The sequence below is a fragment of the Micropterus salmoides genome, unplaced genomic scaffold (assembly GCF_014851395.1).
Source record: "Micropterus salmoides isolate LMB-PRFRI ecotype aquatic unplaced genomic scaffold, ASM1485139v1 Ms_hic_scaffold_2, whole genome shotgun sequence".
NCBI lineage: Eukaryota > Metazoa > Chordata > Actinopteri > Centrarchiformes > Centrarchidae > Micropterus > Micropterus salmoides.
Genome location: NW_024041150.1, coordinates 25023413 through 25044120, shown reverse-complemented (window position 1 = coordinate 25044120; position 20708 = coordinate 25023413). Strand labels below are relative to the sequence as shown.

The window sequence follows — 20708 nt, the reverse complement described above, 5'->3', positions numbered from 1 at the left end:
GTTTCTTCACATCACAGAGTCCATGTGGTGGAGTGACTTTTTGTTTAAGATAACAGTGAAACACACACTGACTGGCAGCTCCATGTGGGGACAACACAGGTGGAGTAGTGCTGTTCTTGGCTGTCTCTGTATGAATGCATGTGATACTTTTTGGAAACGCAGCGCCATGTTTTCTGTCTGGCCCTGGTTGCGCACATGAACCCTTAAACTATGTTCTTGGGGCTCTGTGCCACTGTTCTGATGGTGTAAAGTTTCTCTACATTTAGTCAGCGTCACACACACATGAGTTGTGCTGGGGGCCCCTGGCTTTGGATGAAGGGTGTCAGGTTCTTCCTCTCTTTCTCAATGTGACTATGAGGGTAGGAAAAGGAAAATTCAAAGGTTGCCAGCTCCAAGGAGAGTGGCATGAGGTGGGGGTGTGTCTGCAAGGGGTGGGAAAAGATTATTCATTTGACTGAGAGATCTAGAGCAGATATTCTTCCACTGAGCTCAGGCAGATCTGTACTTTTCCCGCCCAGTGCAGCCTTCCCACAACACACCCTCTAATCCGCGTCTTGGACACACCTTCACCCCATGGCCAAACTTCCCCTAACCACACCTACACTGCTAACTCAAATTTAGGTCCCAGCTGTTGCCTGCTGGAGGAGGATTAAGCTTTGTTTCATGCAACAGAGGGGGAGCTATGGTATGTGACCCCTTTGGCATGTGATCTGAAATAGAAAGGGATTTATGGCTGTTGGGAAGACAGACAATGACAGCCAGGCTGTCAAAGACGAGCCCCTCTTTGCTGATAATGAGAAATGTTGAGTCATAGCTGGCGGCGTGATGGACCCTGACTCTGGTTCTTCTAAGGTCCAACACCTGTGCAACCATGTAACCTCCATTATTTTACCATCTATAAATGATGCTTGAGAGATTTGAATGTCAAACCATCAGATTATGTAATTTAATATTGCAAATGTTGCACCTGATGAGCGAAGGAAAGAGTAAGATGCACATGGTTCTTTTTTACAGTTAGAGAGTTTGTAATTCTTTAAAAGGCCAGTCAACATTAAGGGTAAATAAAAGTGTGCCCTAAGACCAAATTTGGCCCTCAGCAACTCTCCCAGTCTCAAGCTAAATATAAATTATATATAATCATATATATATCAATTATTGTTGATTAAAAAAAGTGATCTTGAAATGTAATCACAGCTCTCTCTCTCTCTCTCTCTCTCTCTCTCTCTCTCTCTCTCTCTCTCTCTCTCTCTCTCTCTCTCTCTTTCTTTGTTTCATCTCTTGCACCAAAATGAAAACCAGACCCCCTTGTCTTTAAGACAAATTTTCCGTTGCACAGCATGTTCTTCGGTCCTTACACATCCTCTGTCCCCTCTCGCCTTCAGCCAATAGTAGTTAATGTCAAGTGATCTTCCTGCTTGCGTTTCGACCTCTGCCATCAGCCCACTGGGCTGGACCGGAGTAGCCCCCGACCCCCACCCCATACGGAGAGAGGCGTGCACGTGGGTGTCACTCTATCCCAGCTGGAGGGACACAACACAACGTTCAAAGAAGAGAGGACACCCTACAACACAGGACGCTTCTCTTTTGGATTTTTCTTACTATCTTACTTTTCTGACGCTAAAGTGCTAAAGATTTAAGTCGGGGCTTGTTGTCCTTTTGGAGGAGTTTCACGTGTCATTTGGCACCAGGCGCATCTGCCATCTACTGCAACTAGGTGTCTGGAACTGCCAAAATCATGCCGACCGGGTTTCAGCAACTTGGAGGGGAGGTAAGAAAAAAAAAATCACGAGAGCTTTGGACAATTTAGGAGGCTGAAGGAAAAGCCGTTGCTTTTGTCTTACTCCGTGCGCAATTCACTATTCGGTGCGTATTGTTTTTGGAGAGATTTTACGCACGAGTTTGTCACCGTCGTACACAACACTTGAGAGAAAATGCGTGCTTTGCTGTGCCTAACTCTAGTTTACCTCCTATAATCCAATAAATAAACACAAACTCGTTGGCTGGTCGGCAAAAATAATCTGAAAATTGAAATGATATAAACATGATTTGTCAATTTTCTCTTAGCTCTAAAATTCATGTAGAATATTAATGGTAAATATGTAAAGCAATTGCCTATAGTGTCCTTTATGTAGAGGATAAAATGATAACAAATTAAGAATAATGATATAATAATAACGTCCTTTGCAACAACCAGTAACTCCAAAAAACGTTTCAGCTGGGAGGAAACCCTGATAAATCAGCCCTGATCTGAACGAGCTTTGGCCCTTATTTAGTCCTGAGCAGTGACCTTGACTAGTTTACAGGTCAGAGCTTAGTGCTGCCGGTTTGTTAAAGGCCACCTAGTTTGACTGTTTCCTTTTCACATAGCTCATAAACTGTGCCTGTGATGTGTATGATCCCTCCGGCTACGTTTGAGTAATAGACGTGTGAATCAGTGTTACTCTGATTCTGGGCAGTTTAATCTCTCCATAATCTTGAAGCAAGAGAGAGTGGACTGTTACCTGTGACACCACAAAGAAAAGAACTCCTGAAGGTGCTTCACCACCATCTCTTGCTTAAAGAAGCAAGAGATGGTGTGAACACTGTCTTTAACTGGGCAGGTTGATGGTCCAAGGGTGTGGGAACTTCTATTAGTTCGGATGTTTTGGCTTCAATATGAAATAAATCCCTTTAGCACTCAACACAGGCAAAAAAAGCAAAGGCACTGTATGATTTCCTCCTTTTAGAACTAACAAATAGGTGGCAGAAGACTTAGTCAAAGTTTTAAAACAGTATTAAACTGCACAAGAGGATTAAGAATTAGTTAAAAAAGCCGCCACAGATTCATTTGTGATGAGTAAAAAGTAAATGAACCACTGAGCATCCAACTGTGTGAGGCAATTTTTCATGAAATGCACTTAACATGAAGTGTAATAGAGTATACCTGGCTGCAAGGACACACACACACACACAGACACACAACCTTTTGCTTTGGTTCATGAATACTAAACAACACTTATCTGGAGACTCAACACAGCAAGGTCATAACACAGTGTTACAGACGCACACTTCCTACACACACTACTGAATCAAACTACATGCAAACTCAAAACTCTGTTGAACATTTGCCAGGTGTATGAACAGTTTTATGCACATTAAAAACATTATTCTGTTCAAACTGTAGATGATTAGCTTAAAGTCACATTATATTGTTGCTGTCAGGTGGCCCACATCATCAAAAATGTTAACTTTTCAGAAAGCCTTGTTAGCACGACCAGCAGGTCTCGAAAGACTTCTAAAAGTATATAAAATCACCATGAAAGTCATCACTTCCTTGCTAGGTGACTAGTCTGCCAGTTACAATATGAAGTGGCTCTTTGAGACTTGAACACACTTTGTTGGAGGGGAAGACCTCATCTCTCCGAGGCCCTCTCATCTGTCACAGTGGAGACAGGTGCCTGTGGCCTGATGGGGAAACTGGAGGGAAATTTAAATGTCAGGCGTCAACAGTAAAACTAGCCTGTGAAGTCACAAACAGTGCTGAAGAGATTGTCTCTCATCAGAATCCCAGTTATACAAAGTGTATATAGGTGTTGGTGGTGTAGGGATGAAACAAATTTCAGTGTCTGCTTAAGCTTTCTTATTATTTGCCATTATTATATTTACAAACAAGTCTTCCAGTATTACACACTGTTCTGTAAATTATACAGTTTTTAATGTTTTTTTTCTCTCTATGTGTGTTTCTTTGTGTCTTTCTACTGCAGACAGTGACGGGAACCTTTGTTCTCTCAGTCTTCACTGCCATCCTGGGCTCTCTGCAGTTTGGATACAACATCGGCGTCATCAATGCACCTCAGAAGGTAAACACAAAGCACCCATTTCAAAGATGGCGCCAATAAAACCCCATCAAAGTGCCAAACAGGTTCCAATGTGCATCAAAGAATGGAAGTGCGTTAAAAGAAGTGCTGATGTAAGACAGTGACATTTATTAACAAGATGTCATAATAAGCTGTTTCTCATATTACCTGAAGTGCAGTGGGTTTGACTCCACAACATCCTGTCGCGCTGCTTCAAACGGTGCCGATGGTGTGTAGAAAATAAACCTGTAACAGGGAAACAATCCCAGACACGTGACGCTGTGAAGTCATCTGATACAAAGGAAATTATGGGAGTCAGATGAACACTTAAAGTGGGGAGACAGGAGAGGAAGGTCTTAGTTGTACGGAAACACAGCAATGCCATAACATGTCTGCCTCTGGTGTGATGGGAAAGAGAGGATATTTCTGTCTGTTTCATGAGGATGATTAGGTTTCTGTCACATCCAGAGGGCAACATTGTGCTGTCCGTACTTCTGAAGCCTTCAAATACAAACACTGTCTGCACAGTATATATAGATAGAGGCACATGGTTTTTGAAAACTGACTTGCTCCGGACCATAAAATATGTTCCTGCTCATATTGCAGCCACATCTGGTGTTCCAGGATGAAGGCATGCGTCGGTTCTGCACGTGAGAAATGCGTATAGTATTGTATGGCTTACTGTATGCATGGATCCTACTCTTTAATCAGGACTGGGATATGAAGTTACTAAACAAATGCACTGCAGAACAAATTAGTTTCAGAGAGACACTAATACCAGAATAGAAGCTGAGCTGCTGGGACATTTTGATACAGTTTTGTTGGACATTACATAAAGAAAGTTTTTTTTAACTATACAGGAAATACCTTTTCATTCAGGCTGTAAACCCTCAATTTATAGTTTATTACCTGTAGGTTATCCTTTAATTTATGCACTGGGCATCCTCCATATGGACTTGTTTTTACTTTTCTGTGTTGATAACTCCTTTACATTTATATTAATGTAGTTTCAGCTCATGAGCCAATAGTTAAACCCTAACACTGGTCAACTTCTAAGTGTGAACAGGGCTGCACATCATTTGAAAATGTCAGCTTTAAAGACTCAGCGCTACTGACACACTTTAGCTGCTACCAAAAAATTACTGAAGCTTGAATCAAATAGGTTAAATTCAGAAAAATAAATATATCTTCCTCTGATGGAAAAGGATGAACTGATAAGAATTTGGTGGTCAAAACTCAAAGATCATGGTGACCTCACAAAACTACAAAAACAAAAAAGAATTAATGTTTTAATTATGACAACATTTCACACAGATGTTTAATTGTAGTGTAGTGCTGACATTTCTTAACCTAAAGGTCGAAGGTCTACTTGAATGTGACATCATAATGTCCTGGAAAAACATACCATACCTCAGGAACAGAAGGGGAGGCCGTGACCATATTTCACAGTTGGTCAGACACTGAATAGGTGACACTTTTGACTCAAAGGTCAAAGGGCATTGTGACCTCAAAATAAACAAAAGCACCACATTTTTTGTAGCTATTCCTTTTCTAAATTGTAGTCATTGTGTCTTACCGGTTTAGCCAATACATCTATGATAATCCTTCATTAATCATTCAACAATATTCAGTGGAATCATATGTATCCTGAGCCGGACCATTCTTTACGCTCCGCATGCACGTTGTGTAAGGCCCCGCCTCACTCTCGTGTCAATTTTTACAACTTTGATTAGAGGACTGATTAACAGGGCAGACTGGGCAATATGGATTCATCTCAGTATCTCTAACATTAATATCTCTCAAGTATTGTTATCTGTAACATACAGGGTAAGTTTGTCAGTACAAGCACAGTTGATCCATTTCCATTCAGGCTTATTACAGAGACAGACTGTTAAATGTGGGAGGATTGTAGTCAGAGAGGTGTCAAGTGTGACTGTGCAGCAATGGCAAAATGTCTACATGGCTCAGAAGTTAGGAAGGAGGGCCCCATAGCAGAAGTTTGCCCCAGGGAGGGTAAGACTGGCTCTATATGTATCATCAATATAGGGATAACTTCTATTTAGCCAAAAAAAAAAAGTATTCACACATACATTATATGAATCTGGACAGACATGGATGTAAACTACAACTTGATTTGTACCGTATCTGTATCCTTGTCTAATACTACAACTGATTTTAAATTCTAGTTATTAGGGTCACAAGCCGTGCGGGCTATCCCAGAGATGTGAAATCTTTAAACATTTACCTTACATGTATTGTATATCTTATGATTATGGTCCGTTGCTTAACACATCTCATACTGTCACCTCTGTGCCCTGCGCAGATGATTGAGGAGGACTATAATGCGACATGGCTGCATCGGCATGGAGAGCCCATCCCGACAGGCACCCTCACTTCCCTCTGGTCTCTGTCCGTGGCTATCTTCTCAATTGGCGGCATGATGTCTTCCTTCTGTGTGGGATTCGTCTCTGAGTGGCTGGGCAGGTAGGAAACCCACCTGGATGCCACACACTCTTAATTTAGGTATTAGTACTTGAAGTTTACATTTTGCCTGTGTCATGTCACATCAACCTAAGCTTATTTAAACCGACTACTATGTGAATTTTTAGGTCCAGGTGCGTATTTCCAGCTATGTCAGTGGTTTCACACTTTTCGGTAGTGACAGTCCAATACTCAGACACTATAGAGTTTACATACATATCACAATTTGATTAACTTGTGCAAGAACAATAGAAGCAGAAAATCCTATGCACTGTATCACACATACAAAATCTTAATTGCCATATAACGGCATATTATACAGCATACATACTGTATAGTTTTAACCAAACTACAAAATGCATCCCGGATGCCAACTGGACTGCAGCCCACAGCTTCCACAGCGGGAAAGTGGATCTTAGCAGAGCTTGCAGCACTGTGTCAGGAGGGGTGTGCGGAGGAGGTGCGGGTCGAGGGGTGGCATCATTCAGCTTGGGTGCATTCAGGACAAGGTCTTCCTTAAATAAAAAAAAAGACTTACTTCACTTGGATATCTGACCTTCACTGTGTGCATGCAGAGTTTCACACCAGAAGACCAAATCAGACTCAAATTACTTTTCAAAGCAGAGTATTTATATACAGTATGTCTTAAAACACGCCTGGCGGGATCTTTAAACTATAAATGTTGATTGTTTAGCTTTTCAGTATATGTGTCCCCTAGTTTGACCAAAACGCCTGACTCTGTCACCTATGCTCTGGTCATGTTGCTACACAGCATTGGAGGAAGATCAGTGGGAAACATAGCCTTTTGGAATGACTTGTAATGGTCCATCCATCTATCATCAACCGCTTATCCTGCCTACAGAGTTGCGGGGGAGCTGGAGCCAATCCCAGCTGACATTGGTCTAAAAATAACTTTAAATGAAATGGAACAATGCCAAACTTTTTTTTAAAGTTATGCAAGAATAACCTATACTTTCAGTCACAGATTAAGCAACTAACTAACTAAACCTAAACCTGTTGTACAACACTGCCCTCTGGAGGCAGGAAGATATCACTAGCACATCTAAGGTACAACATGGAGCCAGACAAAATCCTGTTTAAGTAATCTGTAAAATCTGTGAAGAGAAATGTATAATTGTCAGATATGCTCACCCTCAACACACTGGTCTCTTACCTACCTATCAAAGTACAGTATGTGATTGTAGGCGTCTGTCTAATTCAGACTACAGACAAATATAATGTTCATTATTTTGATACTAAAGAGTGTACTTTTAGTATTCTACATATATATATTTTTGGAGGAATGCTTTCACCTCAAAGTCATCACTCCAGTAAGTAAAAGCATTGTGTTGCCCTAACACTTACAGTACCAACAGTAATTTGTATGCTGACCATAATTTTATGATTTTATAAGAATGTGTGTTATTTTTCCAGTCGCCCAGCAATGAAATCTGTCAAATAGTCAAACAAGTTTAAATTTACTCTTAATGTTCTGGATGATGAATTAAGACTATTGGCTTGGACTCTTCAATGATGAAACAGGTCAAATTTAGATTTTATTAGATTTAAAGTGACAATATGTAACATTTGAGAACTGAATTACTACAAAGATGCTTGTCTGTGTTTTTTCCAGGAGGAAAGCCATGCTCATAAACAACTTGTTTGCTTTCATCGGTGGAAGTCTAATGGGGTTGTCCAAGCTCTGCCGCTCCTTTGAAATGATGATCCTCGGCCGCCTTATCATCGGTGCCTACTGTGGTGAGTGGTCCACGGTTCTGTTATTTTAAAATCCCAGGAAATGTATTTGAAAGTTTCTTCTGTATAACAATCTTGCATCGCCTTCACACCTGATAGAAAGTTTCTGTCTCTCATTCAACTTTTCCTGTGTGCAGGTTTGGCATCAGGTCTGACACCGATGTATGTGGGTGAGATAGCTCCTACAAGTCTGCGAGGGGCACTGGGCACGCTGCACCAACTGGCTATAGTTACTGGTATTCTCATAGCGCAGGTATGACAGCACACTGTGACAGTGATGTTGCAGATCATAAAACCTGTTCTGTATAAAAAACAAGGATAATTTGTGAAAATCACATGGCCATTTAAGATTCTGACTCTTAAAACACTTGTGAGAAAATGTTATAAGGTGAACCACCATGTAATACTTTAATGTTTTCTATTATTATTTTGTAATAGCCTTTTCTTAAAATGTCTTTTCATCTTTTTAAATCTTAAGCCCTCACATCTGATCCCTCTCCCTGTGCAGATCCTGGGCTTGGACGTGTTACTGGGCAGCGAGGACTTATGGCCAGTTCTGTTGGGTTTAACTGTTGTGCCGACTGTACTTCAGATGGCACTTCTGCCTTTCTGCCCCGAGAGCCCCCGCTTCCTCTACATTATCCGCTGCCAGGAGCACCAGGCCAAGAGAGGTAAGCGGGGCTTGAGAACTCCAGACTGGTCTTAGGACATGTTTTTACATATATATAAAAAGGTTGCGATCAATTTCAACATCATTTTATTTTTGTGAAGTTAGATCTAAAACCCAAACGTGTGATGGGGAATTAAGACAAGTATGACTGAAGTCATCGTCTTCATCCTCAAAACTGGAACAGTACTCAGAAGTACAACAGCCACCTTCTTCAAAACTATAATGATGCCATACTTTCAGGATATCTATCTATCTGGTCCACAACATGTACAACATGTATTCCTGATTGCTTGTTTCTGTGGATTTGGCTACAATTGTTGGACATTTTATTTATGTTTTGTGTATATTTGTTGCTGTTGAAATATGACCACAATAAACACCTGTGTGTGTTTGTGGGTCCTAAAAACCTGAGAGGACATTTAAGTGACCTGAAGACTGAATTTTTTATTTTGGGTGAAGTCCTTCCGTCTTAAACTGTAGCTGAGGAATATTGGGCAGATCTTACTAATAGCCTGTGTAAAGAAAAGGATTGTCAGGTTTATTACACTGTCTAGTCAATTACTGTACACTATCTTGTTATTTAAGTTCTCTCGGGTCACCCTACATAACATTTATTAGGCTTAATGTTATAGATTTGTCTCTGTATTGTATATAACATCTTAGATTGTTGCAACAGAGCCGCTGTGGTGTCAAGCATTTGTCCTTAAAGAAATAGTGGAGGAGACTCTAATACAACTTACACACCTCTCAGTTCTCACTCTTTACACGTCTCCTTTGTGCAGGCCTGAGGAGGTTGACGGGCAGGCAGGAGGTGGGCGACATGCTGGCAGAGATGAAGGAGGAGAAGAGAAGGATGGACATGGAGAGGAAGGTGTCCATCCTGGAGCTCTTTCGCTCGCCACTCTACCGCCAGCCTATCATCATTTCCATCCTCCTGCAGCTCTCCCAGCAGCTGTCTGGGGTCAATGCGGTGAGTCAAGGGAAACGTATTCAGTGTCCTGTGATATCATTACACCTTCCACAACATCCCCAAAAAGATCATCTTTAAAAAAGTAAATCAGTGCAGTATAATGTTGACGTAATCTTAATCTGTTTACCCCTCTGACTAGATTTTCTACTACTCCACCAGTATCTTCATGAAGGCAGGAGTCCAGAGTCCAGTCTATGCCACCATAGGAGCAGGCGTGGTAAACTGTGCCTTCACTGTGGTCTCGGTCAGTAACCAAACCAACATGCCTTCATCACAGCTTTTTGATGTGTCTCCTCCTTCCTCATTAAAGAATTTAACTCTAAATGTTCAATCTTTTTTTAATTTAGTGTTATGCAGATAACTGTCCTGCTATGTGTAGCAGTGTGTCTCTATTACTGTTTAACATTGTTATCAAAGAGCAAATAAGATAACACAGCAGGTTGGTCACCCTTTCTCTTGTGCCTGCCGCTCAAACATTCCTGCATTCAAATAGGCCAAGTTTGGTTCGGCAGGTCAAGACTTTTAAATGGTTCAAGAAACCTGATTTTTAGCTATGCTAGCAGCGTGGTTCTTGGGATGGCCACGTCGGTCTGTCAACCACTAAAATATATAATTTATGTCTAGAATATAAATGCTACCAACTTTGGAGATCCTGTTATTTCATTTAGCGCCACCATGAGGTTGACATTTGTGGTTTTAAGTCAAATGCCTCCAAAGCTATTGAATAGATAGCCATGTTATATGATTCAAACATTCATGTCATGCTCAAGATTAACTGTAATTAACTGAAAACTTTGTTGATCCCCTGACATTTCATCTAGCGCCCTTATTAGGTCAAAGTTTTAAAACTAAAACTAATGGCATTCCCTTCAGCCGCTGCTGTACATGCTAACACACTAAACTAACAGGGTCAAAATTTTACCAGCTAAAAACAAGCATGTAAGCACTGTCACTGTTGCTGCTGCTGCTATTAGCAGTTGACTCAAAGCACTTCTGTGTCTAGGTCTGCCCCACAGAGCTGCTAGATGAATCATATATTTCAGTACAGACTACACGAAAAGCTAACTTTAGCAACAAAAGTAGAATACGCAAGTTTTAGCTCCAATTGCCTACTGAGGATAAAAACCTCTCTGTCTCCGTTTGTTCTTAATACAGCTCTTCCTGATAGAGAGGATGGGTCGACGGACGCTCCACATGCTAGGACTTGGTGGGATGTGCATCTGTGCCATCATCATGACCATGGCTCTTGCTTTATTGGTCAGTCTTCCAAAGATGTCCGTATCCTGTAGTGTTCTGGATATTTTACCTACAAAACTCTGAAACCTTTTTTTCCTCCCGCCTAACAGGACAGTGTTCCTTGGATGAGCTACATCAGCATGCTTTCCATCTTTGGCTTTGTGGCCTTCTTTGAGATTGGTCCAGGTCCCATCCCCTGGTTCTTTGTAGCTGAGCTGTTCTCTCAGGGTCCAAGGCCAGCTGCCATGGCTGTGGCGGCTTCTCCAACTGGACAGCCAACTTTATCATCGGCATGTCCTTCCAATATGTTGCTGTGAGTATTTTTTAACTTCAGTAGATGTTGTGGATGTTCTACTCAATAAGTAGCCCAAACATGATGCTCCCTGTCTCATGTTTGTTTAATCTGATCTCATCCTTCCCTAGGACCTTTGTGGGCCATACGTCTTCCTGATCTTCGCAGCACTCCTCCTCTTCTTCCTCATCTTTACATTCTTCCGGGTGCCAGAGACCCGGGGCAAGACCTTCGACCAGATCTCAGTAAGCTTCCAACAGCGCTCAGTGGGAGGAATGATGGACATGGACATGGACCTGGACAAGCCCAGCACTGAGATGGACTTCTTAGGGGAGGAAATCATCAACTGAAGTGTCCCTGCCTGAAGAGAGATGGAACTGAGTACAGCTTGGGATGAACTGTGTTTATGGGACTGCAAACTTTTATTTTCTGACATGTACCGTACTGTGCAAAAGTTTTAGGCAGGTGCTGAAAAACTGCTGTAAAATAAGAATGCCTTCAAATATAGACATGTTAATAGAACATTTATAAATTAACAAAATGCAGTGTGAATGAACAAAAGACAAATCTAAAACACATAAATTTTTGACATGACCACCATGCCTTTAAAACATCAACAAGCATCAATTCTTCTAGGTACACTTGCACAAAGTCACTGTTTTTGCAGGCATATCGTCAGGGTTATGATCAAACAATTATACCAAAAAGGTACTAATGATCACTTGTTCAATACGCAGTGGTCGGCCAAAAAATCTTACTGCAGCAGATGACAGAAACATCATGCTTACTTCCCTTCCCAATCGGAAGGTGTCCAGCAGTGCAATCCGCTCAGAGCTGCAGAAAACAGTTGGACCCTGGTACACATATCTACTGTCTGGAGATGTCTAGTCAGAAGTGGCCTTCAAGGAAGTCTTACAGCCAAAAGGCCATACCTCCGATATGGAAACAAGGCCAACTCACTCAACTATGCACGGAAACACAGGAGCTAGGGTTCAAAGAAATGGCAGCAGGTTTTCTGGACTGATGAGTCAAAATGTAAAATATTTGGCTGCAGCAGAAAGCACTTTTTTTCCGAAAGCAGTACAAGAATCAGTATCTTCAGGCAACAGTGAAGCAGGGAGGAGATTCCTTGCAAATTTGGGGCTGCATTTCTGCAAAGGGAGTTGGAGATTTGGTCAGAATGAATGGTCTCTCCTAAATGCTAAGAAGTACAGGCAGATAATTACTCGTCATGCAATACCATCAGAGAGACATCTGATTGGCCACAAAGTTTACTCTACAGCTCAACAACAACCCCAAACATACAGCATAAGTCATTTAGAACTATCTTCAGCGTAAAAAACAAGGAGTCCTGAAAGTGATGGTGTGGTCACACCAAATGTTGATTTGATTTTTCTTCTTTTCAGTCACTTTGCATTTTGTTAATAAATATAATCTATTGACATTTCTATTTTTTAAAGCATCCTTACTGTACAGCATTCTTTTTTTCACACCCACCTAAAACATTTGCACAGTACTGTATATTGAGGTCAGTTGTTGTATTCATATAGCATGTGGTGCCGAAGCAGTGTTGAAGGTGTGTTGTGGAATTATCCATTGCTGGTACCACTACAATATGAGATTAGTGGTTACAAATTGAGCCTTGACAAAAGGCAAAAAAAACCTATGAAGTAAGAGTCGACTACTGTAGTTTCAAGGAATAAGATGCACATAAGAACAAAGCGTTTGGACTGTTCAGGCATTGACTGCCAATATGGTCTGTATTTATTCCATAATGATGCACTCAGTTGCAATATTGACAGACAAGAGGTGGCGAGACTTTGGAATTCCTGCACTTTATCTAAAAAGACATCCAGAGTTTGCAGTTTGGAGGTTAAAAAAAAAAAAAAAAAACTAGTATAAAACAGCCACTGAGCTAAGTATACTTGCCTATTTTGTACTAAAGCTGGGAACACGCTAGGTGTAAATCCAACTGATTGAAACACATTTAACTGAGATTTAAGTCAGACTAGCATACAGCATTCATATTTTTACCATTAACTTCAACTACAGGATCATGCTCTTAAAGTTGTAAAAGTGATACAGTTGTAATGTGTTTAACGCAAGGTTAAGTACCCAACGCTAACAGTAACTGACATGGTGTCCCTCTAATTTACCCGGACTATTAAAGCTTTCAGACAAAAGAGAGCCTCAAAGTCTTCATTACCAAACTGGCCTTGTCATGTAGTGTGTTCCCAGCTAAAGCTAGCAGAGTTTTTTTTGACCATTGCACAACCTGCAGAAAAGTTACTTTTAAAGAAACAAAATCTAGTTTAGTACTTCATGTTTATATGGTGTGTATTGAGGGTCAAAGGGTTTCTATTCTTGTACTCCAGTAGCCGTTTGGTTTAGTAAACAGAAGTCCAACACACTAGAGCAAGATGTGCAATCAAAAGGGCTTCTTTTTTAAAACCACAGGAATTGTTTGTGTATTTTTCTTGGCGTCTCATGTGTGCTGTTTGCCGTCTATTCTTTAAAAAGGAGTGTATCACTACCTTCTGGAGATTTGTATTGAGGATGTTCAGAGAGGACCTGTAATATGTGTAGAGTCGATGTTGGTGCTGTGGTCATGTGACTAAAAGGATGCAGAGACTAAATAATGTTACTGAAAAACACCTGAGAATGCTTCCATTCATTTGTAATTAATACAAATACGGTCAAAAAGCAGTCTTCTAATCAGCAGTCATCGTCAGACGTGAAGAAATATGGACTGAAACCTCATTTCAGTTTTGCAAACATTTATTAATTAGCATTTTAAGTACTGACATTGCACATAATCCCCTCCAAAGAAAAGCACACAAATAAGTAAAACAAAAGTTTTTTTTCAGCAATCTATCCTCAACTGAGGAGACAAAGGGAGTAGTATGAATTTACTGAGGTGATAACAGAACTAAACTGACTCCCATAATGCACCACCAACCTCACACTTGCTTGGTTTTCCCCCTCTTCAACCAAATTAAAAAAGTTGAACAAAAATCAAGGCTGATTCCTCTATAAACTACTTGATGAGTCCCATCTAGGAAATTAAAGACAAAACATTTACAGGGGGGTTGGAATAACTGGGCTACCAAGCAGATTGTCCATTCTTTCCTGTTTTTTCCTTTAAAGATGTACTTATAATTTCTAAAAATGCACCCACCACCCATCTGTATCCCCTTCTTCCCTACCTCATCCCTCTCCAAACATCAGTGTCTAGACAGGACAACACAAGATGAGAGGGGAGCGGGCAAGAGGGACAACAGGACGGGGTGGGTTGGAGGATGGGGAGGGGGGGGGAGCAGTGCATGTGTTCTGAAATAGGTCCAGTCCTCCAACCCTAGGACCTACAAGAACAAAAGACAAAATGAGGAAAATAAAAATGCAAGGGAGACACAGGGATTGAGAGAGACGAACCGCACAGAAACAAAAGAAATCGCACGTCTAATCCTGAAAAAGGGATTATTAATCTGAAATCCAGGTCCCTAGAGTTCGAGCTTTCACTTAACTTGTTCCCTGTATTTAAACAAAAGACTCCAAGCGTAAGGGGACAAGTCCTTGAAGACTCTGCATACAAATCTTGTCATCTCTTTAATGCACCTCACTCAACAGCTCATTAATGTCCATCACTTGCCCTCTGTGACAGCCAACCTGTAGCCCAAGAAGTGCAATGCTACACCCCCACGTCTCCCACCCGCGCTTGACCACTTCAGTGTGGGGTCCCACCTCTTGCCAAGGGTCACGTGACTGTCCTCTCTCTAGAGTCACTCTGTTGGTGCCGGGACCATTGTGGCAGCTGCCTGGTGTGGGGAGAGGGGCAGTTGAGACACTCGTGTCAACAGCAACAAATCAGGTTAAAATAAATAAAACCAAACAGTAGAAGATGGCAGTTTTAGTACCTTACCTCGGGTGATTTCGATGTTTTAGGAGAGGTTTTGGGGGAGCCCTTTGGTGATTTTGACGTGGATTTAAGGTCAGCTGGTTTTGAGGTCGGAGGGGGGGTACCAGGCTCTGATGCAGACCTCTCTGTATCGTTCTGCAAGTTATATGTGCAAGTGTATCAATAGTAAACCATGACAGTGAGCACAACATACTTGCCATCTTATATTCATGAGCACTCTGGGCAGTATTTCCTGGCTACCTATATCAGACCACTGACATCACATCCTGTTTCAGGGCTGCAACTTTGTTAGACTTCAGGTAAGCTGGACAGTATAATATAATCCATCTCCAAATGAAAGATAACAAAACCTCAAGATAGTCTGCACTTTGTGTCTTGAGTTGTATTTGGGAAGTGGCCCAAGTAGCTGTCATCTGTCACTCATGGAGCACCTGATGCAGTTTACCAACCACAAATGATAATCACACTCACTTTCAAGGTAGAGGATTCAGAGTTCCTTTGCCTGCGGCGTCTAGACTGGCGGCGAGGTTTCTGGCCCTCTGCTACTTCTCCGTTGGTGGGGGGGCCCTCGGATGCCTCCGTCTGCTTCACCCCGCTTTGCTCCTGGCTCTCTTCTGAAGCAGCCTGCTGGTCGTCTGCAGCCTGATCAGGAGGCGGGCGAGGGCGGAACGGTCTGTGAATCCCAAGGCACAGGAAATCAGCTCCGCATTTGTGTAATTTAGGAGCAGAAATATGAGCACAAAATATAGGCGATGTCATGTCACCTGCGGTATGGGCGCCAGAATCTACGCTGTGGCTGCCGTTGCGTTTGGTCGCCCTCTGCTACGTCGTTCTTTTGCTCTGCTGCCTCACCCTTACAGATAAAGCGGACAAATCAAAGCTTCAAACTTCAGAAAGGTTGCCCGAGTGTTTAAATCTTCCAAATGACCACTACGTACAGTGTTATACAGCAACTTTTTCAAAATCCAAAACATGCTTCAGTCTTATTTAACTCTGGGTTCTAGTGAATCACCCCCTCTCAAACTTCCTTTCACTCCATCTCAGGTAAATACAGTGAAGGCCGTTTCCCTTCCTTCTTCAGCTTACTTCTTGTGCATCCGGTCGTGGTCTGCGGGGCCTACGGCGCCGCTGCGGAGGTCTCGTTCCACCATTCTCCCCTTCGCCCTCGCCCTCAGCAGCTGGGGCTTCGCCATCAGCTGGTTTGCCCTGTTCACCAGGCCTAGGGCTGCGGGGGAAGAACCGCCGACGGAAGCGGCGTTTGTTGGGTGCGTAGCGGCTGCCTTTGACTGGAACGCCGCCTGGACCGGTTACATTGGCTGCTTCTGAGCCCTGAGAGACACCAAAGAGGAGCAGGAATGAGAAATATAAAACTAGCAGACAACTGTTATACAACACAACACTATCGAATCAACTCTGATTCTTACCTTGGTTGCTTCAATCACGTCAAACTCTACGACCTCCCCATCTCCCACACTGCGGAGGAATTTCCTAGGATTGTTCTTCTTGATAGCAGTCTGAGGAGCCAAATTTATCATCAGAGTTCAAACAACACATAAAAACATTAATTCAAGAAGACTCCCTTTGCCTTACCTGGTGAACAAACACATCTTCTTTAGTGTCATTCCTGTACCAAATTAAAACCTGGTTAGCAAAATTGACCCATGGGGCTATGAATTAGATTTAATTAGAATATTAACACTGAAACACTTCAAAATGTACTAAAATTGCAGTGATGAAAGTAATGTAGAGGAAATGCAGTACCTGTTTATGAAGCCATATCCATTCCGCACATTGAACCATTTCACTGTGCCTTGGACCAAGGTGGCTACAACAAGTAGCACATGATTAAATGTGTATCCCAGTAACATTTCACATAGAGATACATTGTTTTACAGCCCTTCAAAGAACACAATACACTGTTATCATGCTTATATCCATGGCAGCCTTGCTTACAACAAGAAATGGGAGCTCAGGGTGTCAATCATTAAACAGTAAGACTTTGAAACCAGGTCAAGAGGGAGGGCTGCTAAACAGCAAGGCTGTGTGTTCCTCATGTCAAAATCAAGACAAAAAAAGAAAAGAAAAAAAAAGTCGCCCCCGTGAGAACAAGCGGCGACCGGTTTCGTTTGAAAACCACCTAATCGCGTGTAATTGCCACGTTAACTTCTCAGTAAAATGATTTGCACCTGTGAGGGCACGCGCGCGCACGTCCAGGTTGGACCGCGCGACAGCTGATAAAGAGGGATTTTAGGTCATGTGTTCATACTGTTAACAGAAACTTAAAAACACACATAGTCTGGCTTCATTGTTTTCCCTTATTAATACAGACTAAACAAGAAGGAAGCTGCCAAAGTGTATAAATGTAGAACCAGACTATTTTGGGATTAACTATATATTAAACTCCCCCCCCCCCGCTAGTTAAAGCTCTTTAGCGATATTTGGCTTCAAATTATATGTTCGTATGAATAATTTCCTGTGTAACAACATTTAATAAAAATGTGGACACGTGCTGCTCCTAAAAACGAAAAACACCGCGGTCTCAAAGACAGAAATGACTAACCGTTAATTTACTGATTTAGCTTAAGTGGAACCACTTTGCTGAAGCTGACACCCAACATATTTAACACACATGAAAAGCTTGTTTTCACATTAGTGTGTCATCAATGCGCACAAACTTTAAGGGGTCTGTTTATTTCACTCATTTCCACAAGATGCACTTAAAATAAAACTATATTTGGTCGCTTTTAAAAAGATTCCTGGCGGACTAACCACACGCATGTGTGCACCATAATCACTTTCTACACTCACCTATGACTTTCCTCTCAGGCTGTGGCTTGTCTTCCACAGGTGCCGATGGTGGAGCGCTCTGCGCCTCGGCGTCGGTCATGCTCGCTGTCGGATTACTACACTTCCACTCCGGAATCCCCTCCCTCCTGCTCTTCCCGAAACTTTTCTTCTTCTTCTTCTTCTTTGAGGTTTTACGGCAGTTGGCATCCTTGGCGTCGCATTACTGCCTCCTCCTGGATGTTAGTCTTCCTTGATCTCCTCAAATTAGTCCAGCAGCTCTACCAAAACCAAACAGCCATGTTCTGTCTCCACGCTCTAACATACTTTTTACACTAACCTTTACTTTTCACGTTATTTGGTGTCTTTTTTCTACATATTTCCTGCATGTAACTATATATGAGCCACTGTATTTTGTTCATGACACTGATCACAAAGACTTGTTCGATGTCTGGGTAGCTGTGTCCAATTCTCAGTCTGCTTTTTGTGATTTTCCCTACTTATTACCATACCTACTTTTTAAAATTTATTTTAAATTGAGTGTATCCAAAACTGTTGCCACTGGTCATGATCTGGTCCACACTTTGCTTTTCCCCACACTAATTTGAACAGGTTTATTTGACATTTTGGGGTTACAGTAACTATGTCTTTAACTACAGCCCTCAGCAGATAGGTCATAGGACTCCAGTTTCACAGCACTAAATTTAACTCAGCAGCTCACAGAACTGCCAAGTTCAATGAAACCATTCACTGTGCACAGAAGCCATGGGTCTCTGGACGGATAAAAAAGGCTCTAATTAGAAGTGTAATTATTAGCAGCAGAGGGAATTACAGCCAGCGGAGGAGCACTCTGACAGGACGGCAGCACTTTTACTGCGGATTAAAAAATTAATACGTGGATCTCATTTAATAAACGTGTGTTTAGTGAATGGAAATTCCAGATCTATGCCTTGTACTGATGAGAAATGTTTTACTCTTTCACTGAGTCTGTGGCGTAATATGGCTGCAAAACCCAGCTTATTTGGGGAATAAACAATATAAATTAAATGAAAATATTACAAATAATAATAGAGTTTAACAATTTAAAAACGTTCATCATAGAAACCTGTAAAATATATATCTAATATACAAAAATGCGTGGGTCGATCTCCACATTCAGTTGTCGTTGTGTTCATGTTCTTAGAGCTCGATGGGAAGTGAATAACTCCAGAAGAAGAGCAGAGTGGTCCATGCAGCGCTTGAAAAAAAAGCAACGCATGCGCAGCATATGCCACATTGCCGAGCAAATTCGTGGGCATTGGGATGAAAGCAGCATCAAGCCGCTTGAAGTTAGCCAAGACAAGACCGGAAGAGGTGCAACTTCACCTTCAGTGTAAAAGTGTGTGAGCGATGGGAAAGAAGAAATAGCCTCACCTATTTTTCACATTTTAATTATTGGCATGTTAATACATTTAAATATGTTTCAATAAAAAAAATACACTAACCAATTCATCCTATACTGATTTTTTCCACAATATTTAAGAATGTGGGGTGGTGATGGATAAGACTGTGCCTTTGGTGTGAGACACCTGGGTTCAATCCCCCAGTGTGACCCATCCACCATTGTGTCCCTGAGCAAGATACTTAACCCCTAGTTGCTCCAGAGGCGTGCGACCTCTGACATGGATAGCAATTGTAAGTCGCTTTGAATAACAACATCAGCTAATTGAAGAAATGTAAATTAATGTCTTTCCATTCCACCCCTACTTTTGAACACAAATGCGTCAAGGGTATGCCCAAATTAAATGACAATATATTGAACTACTGACTATATGTTTAATACTGTATTCTTGCATAAACAGCTTTTACGGTTTCTTAAGAGACATGCACTTCATGTACTTAAAATATGTAAAGTATAAACATATCCAAAACTATGAGAAGTAGGTCACAATCATAAGAAGCTTTCTGTCAGCTTTATGACAGTTTATGCAAATCAGATGTGCACCTGATAGTGAGAGCTCCCAGTCATCCTCTTCAAATTATGTTGTGTCACATCACACTCCAGAGCATGACTAATGTAATGGCATGGTCAATATTATCATCAAATTTTTGATCATTAGAGCTCTTTTGCAATCACTGCATATTATGTCGGCCAATAAGTAACAAAAAACTTATGTACATAAATGCCAACGATATGTAAAGATAGAACAGTGTCCGTGTTACATAACTGGTCCACAAGAGAGTGCTGACAAGTTTATTTTTCAACTGTACATTATATTTTGTTCCCGATTCTTTAATAATAAGGGTTCCTTATCAAGAACGTTTGTTTATAATATGTTTGTATTATATTATTTGTAACAGATATATTGGCCATTACTCAACACTCTGATGCAACTTTTTTTAAACTCTCAAATGTCTCAGAAATCCAGTATCGATCAGGCTCTATTCACTTGAGTTCAGTGTGCTTTATTGGCATGAATGTTTAATTTAAACAATGTTACCAAAAGCATTTTGCAACAATATCAAAAAAGTGTACATTTAAATATGACATAGCAGATTAATCCAATGAAAACCATTCAATTTAGCAAGTTATAAATTACAAAAAAACAAAAACAGCAAATACAGATAGAATGTAAAATGAACAAGATTTAACCTGCCATGCAGCGAATGTTAAGTGCAATAATTAGCTGAGTCACTTGCTGTCCCTCAGGTTGTGACACAGGGCCACATACTTGGTGGCAAGGATTGCTCTGATTGCTGCAACTTTATTTATTATAAATTACAAAAAC

General features: G+C 41.3%; 2 protein-coding genes and 1 long non-coding RNA gene across 5 annotated transcripts; 1 reads left to right on the top strand and 2 right to left on the bottom strand.

Annotated features, from left to right (window-relative positions):
* The first annotated feature begins 1438 nt into the window (after window positions 1–1438).
* LOC119912349 (solute carrier family 2, facilitated glucose transporter member 4-like) lies at window positions 1439–13316 on the top strand. The gene is given in 12 exon segments (XM_038731498.1): window positions 1439–1768; window positions 3744–3839; window positions 6160–6320; window positions 7951–8075; window positions 8210–8325; window positions 8581–8743; window positions 9525–9712; window positions 9852–9956; window positions 10868–10969; window positions 11059–11200; window positions 11203–11261; window positions 11372–13316. Coding segments are annotated over 12 exon segments (1509 nt in total). The 5' UTR covers window positions 1439–1735; the 3' UTR covers window positions 11591–13316.
* On the bottom strand, window positions 6332–9980 carry LOC119912352. 2 transcript variants are annotated; one of them, XR_005446140.1, is made up of 3 exons: window positions 9840–9980; window positions 9487–9698; window positions 6332–6832 (listed from the first exon to the last, which is right to left on the bottom strand). It is a non-coding gene; the product is annotated as an uncharacterized LOC119912352 (long non-coding RNA). The 2 variants fall into 2 exon arrangements; XR_005446139.1 differs by lacking the exon at window positions 6332–6832 and adding an exon at window positions 8243–8373.
* Window positions 13317–14000: 684 nt separating the features above from the next.
* Window positions 14001–18118, bottom strand: LOC119912351 (Y-box-binding protein 2-A-like). 2 transcript variants are annotated; one of them, XM_038731499.1, is made up of 10 exons: window positions 17965–18118; window positions 16918–16981; window positions 16747–16780; window positions 16581–16670; window positions 16243–16485; window positions 15921–16009; window positions 15628–15829; window positions 15155–15291; window positions 14982–15055; window positions 14001–14602 (listed from the first exon to the last, which is right to left on the bottom strand). In XM_038731499.1, the coding sequence occupies exons 1-9, from the start codon at window positions 18041–18043 to the stop codon at window positions 14995–14997; spliced, it is 999 nt and encodes a 332-aa protein (XP_038587427.1). In that variant the 5' UTR covers window positions 18044–18118; the 3' UTR covers window positions 14001–14602; window positions 14982–14994. The 2 variants fall into 2 exon arrangements, with proteins under 2 accessions (XP_038587427.1, XP_038587428.1); XM_038731500.1 differs by having other exon boundaries at window positions 15160–15291; window positions 17965–18117.
* Between the last annotated feature and the right edge of the window lie 2590 nt (window positions 18119–20708).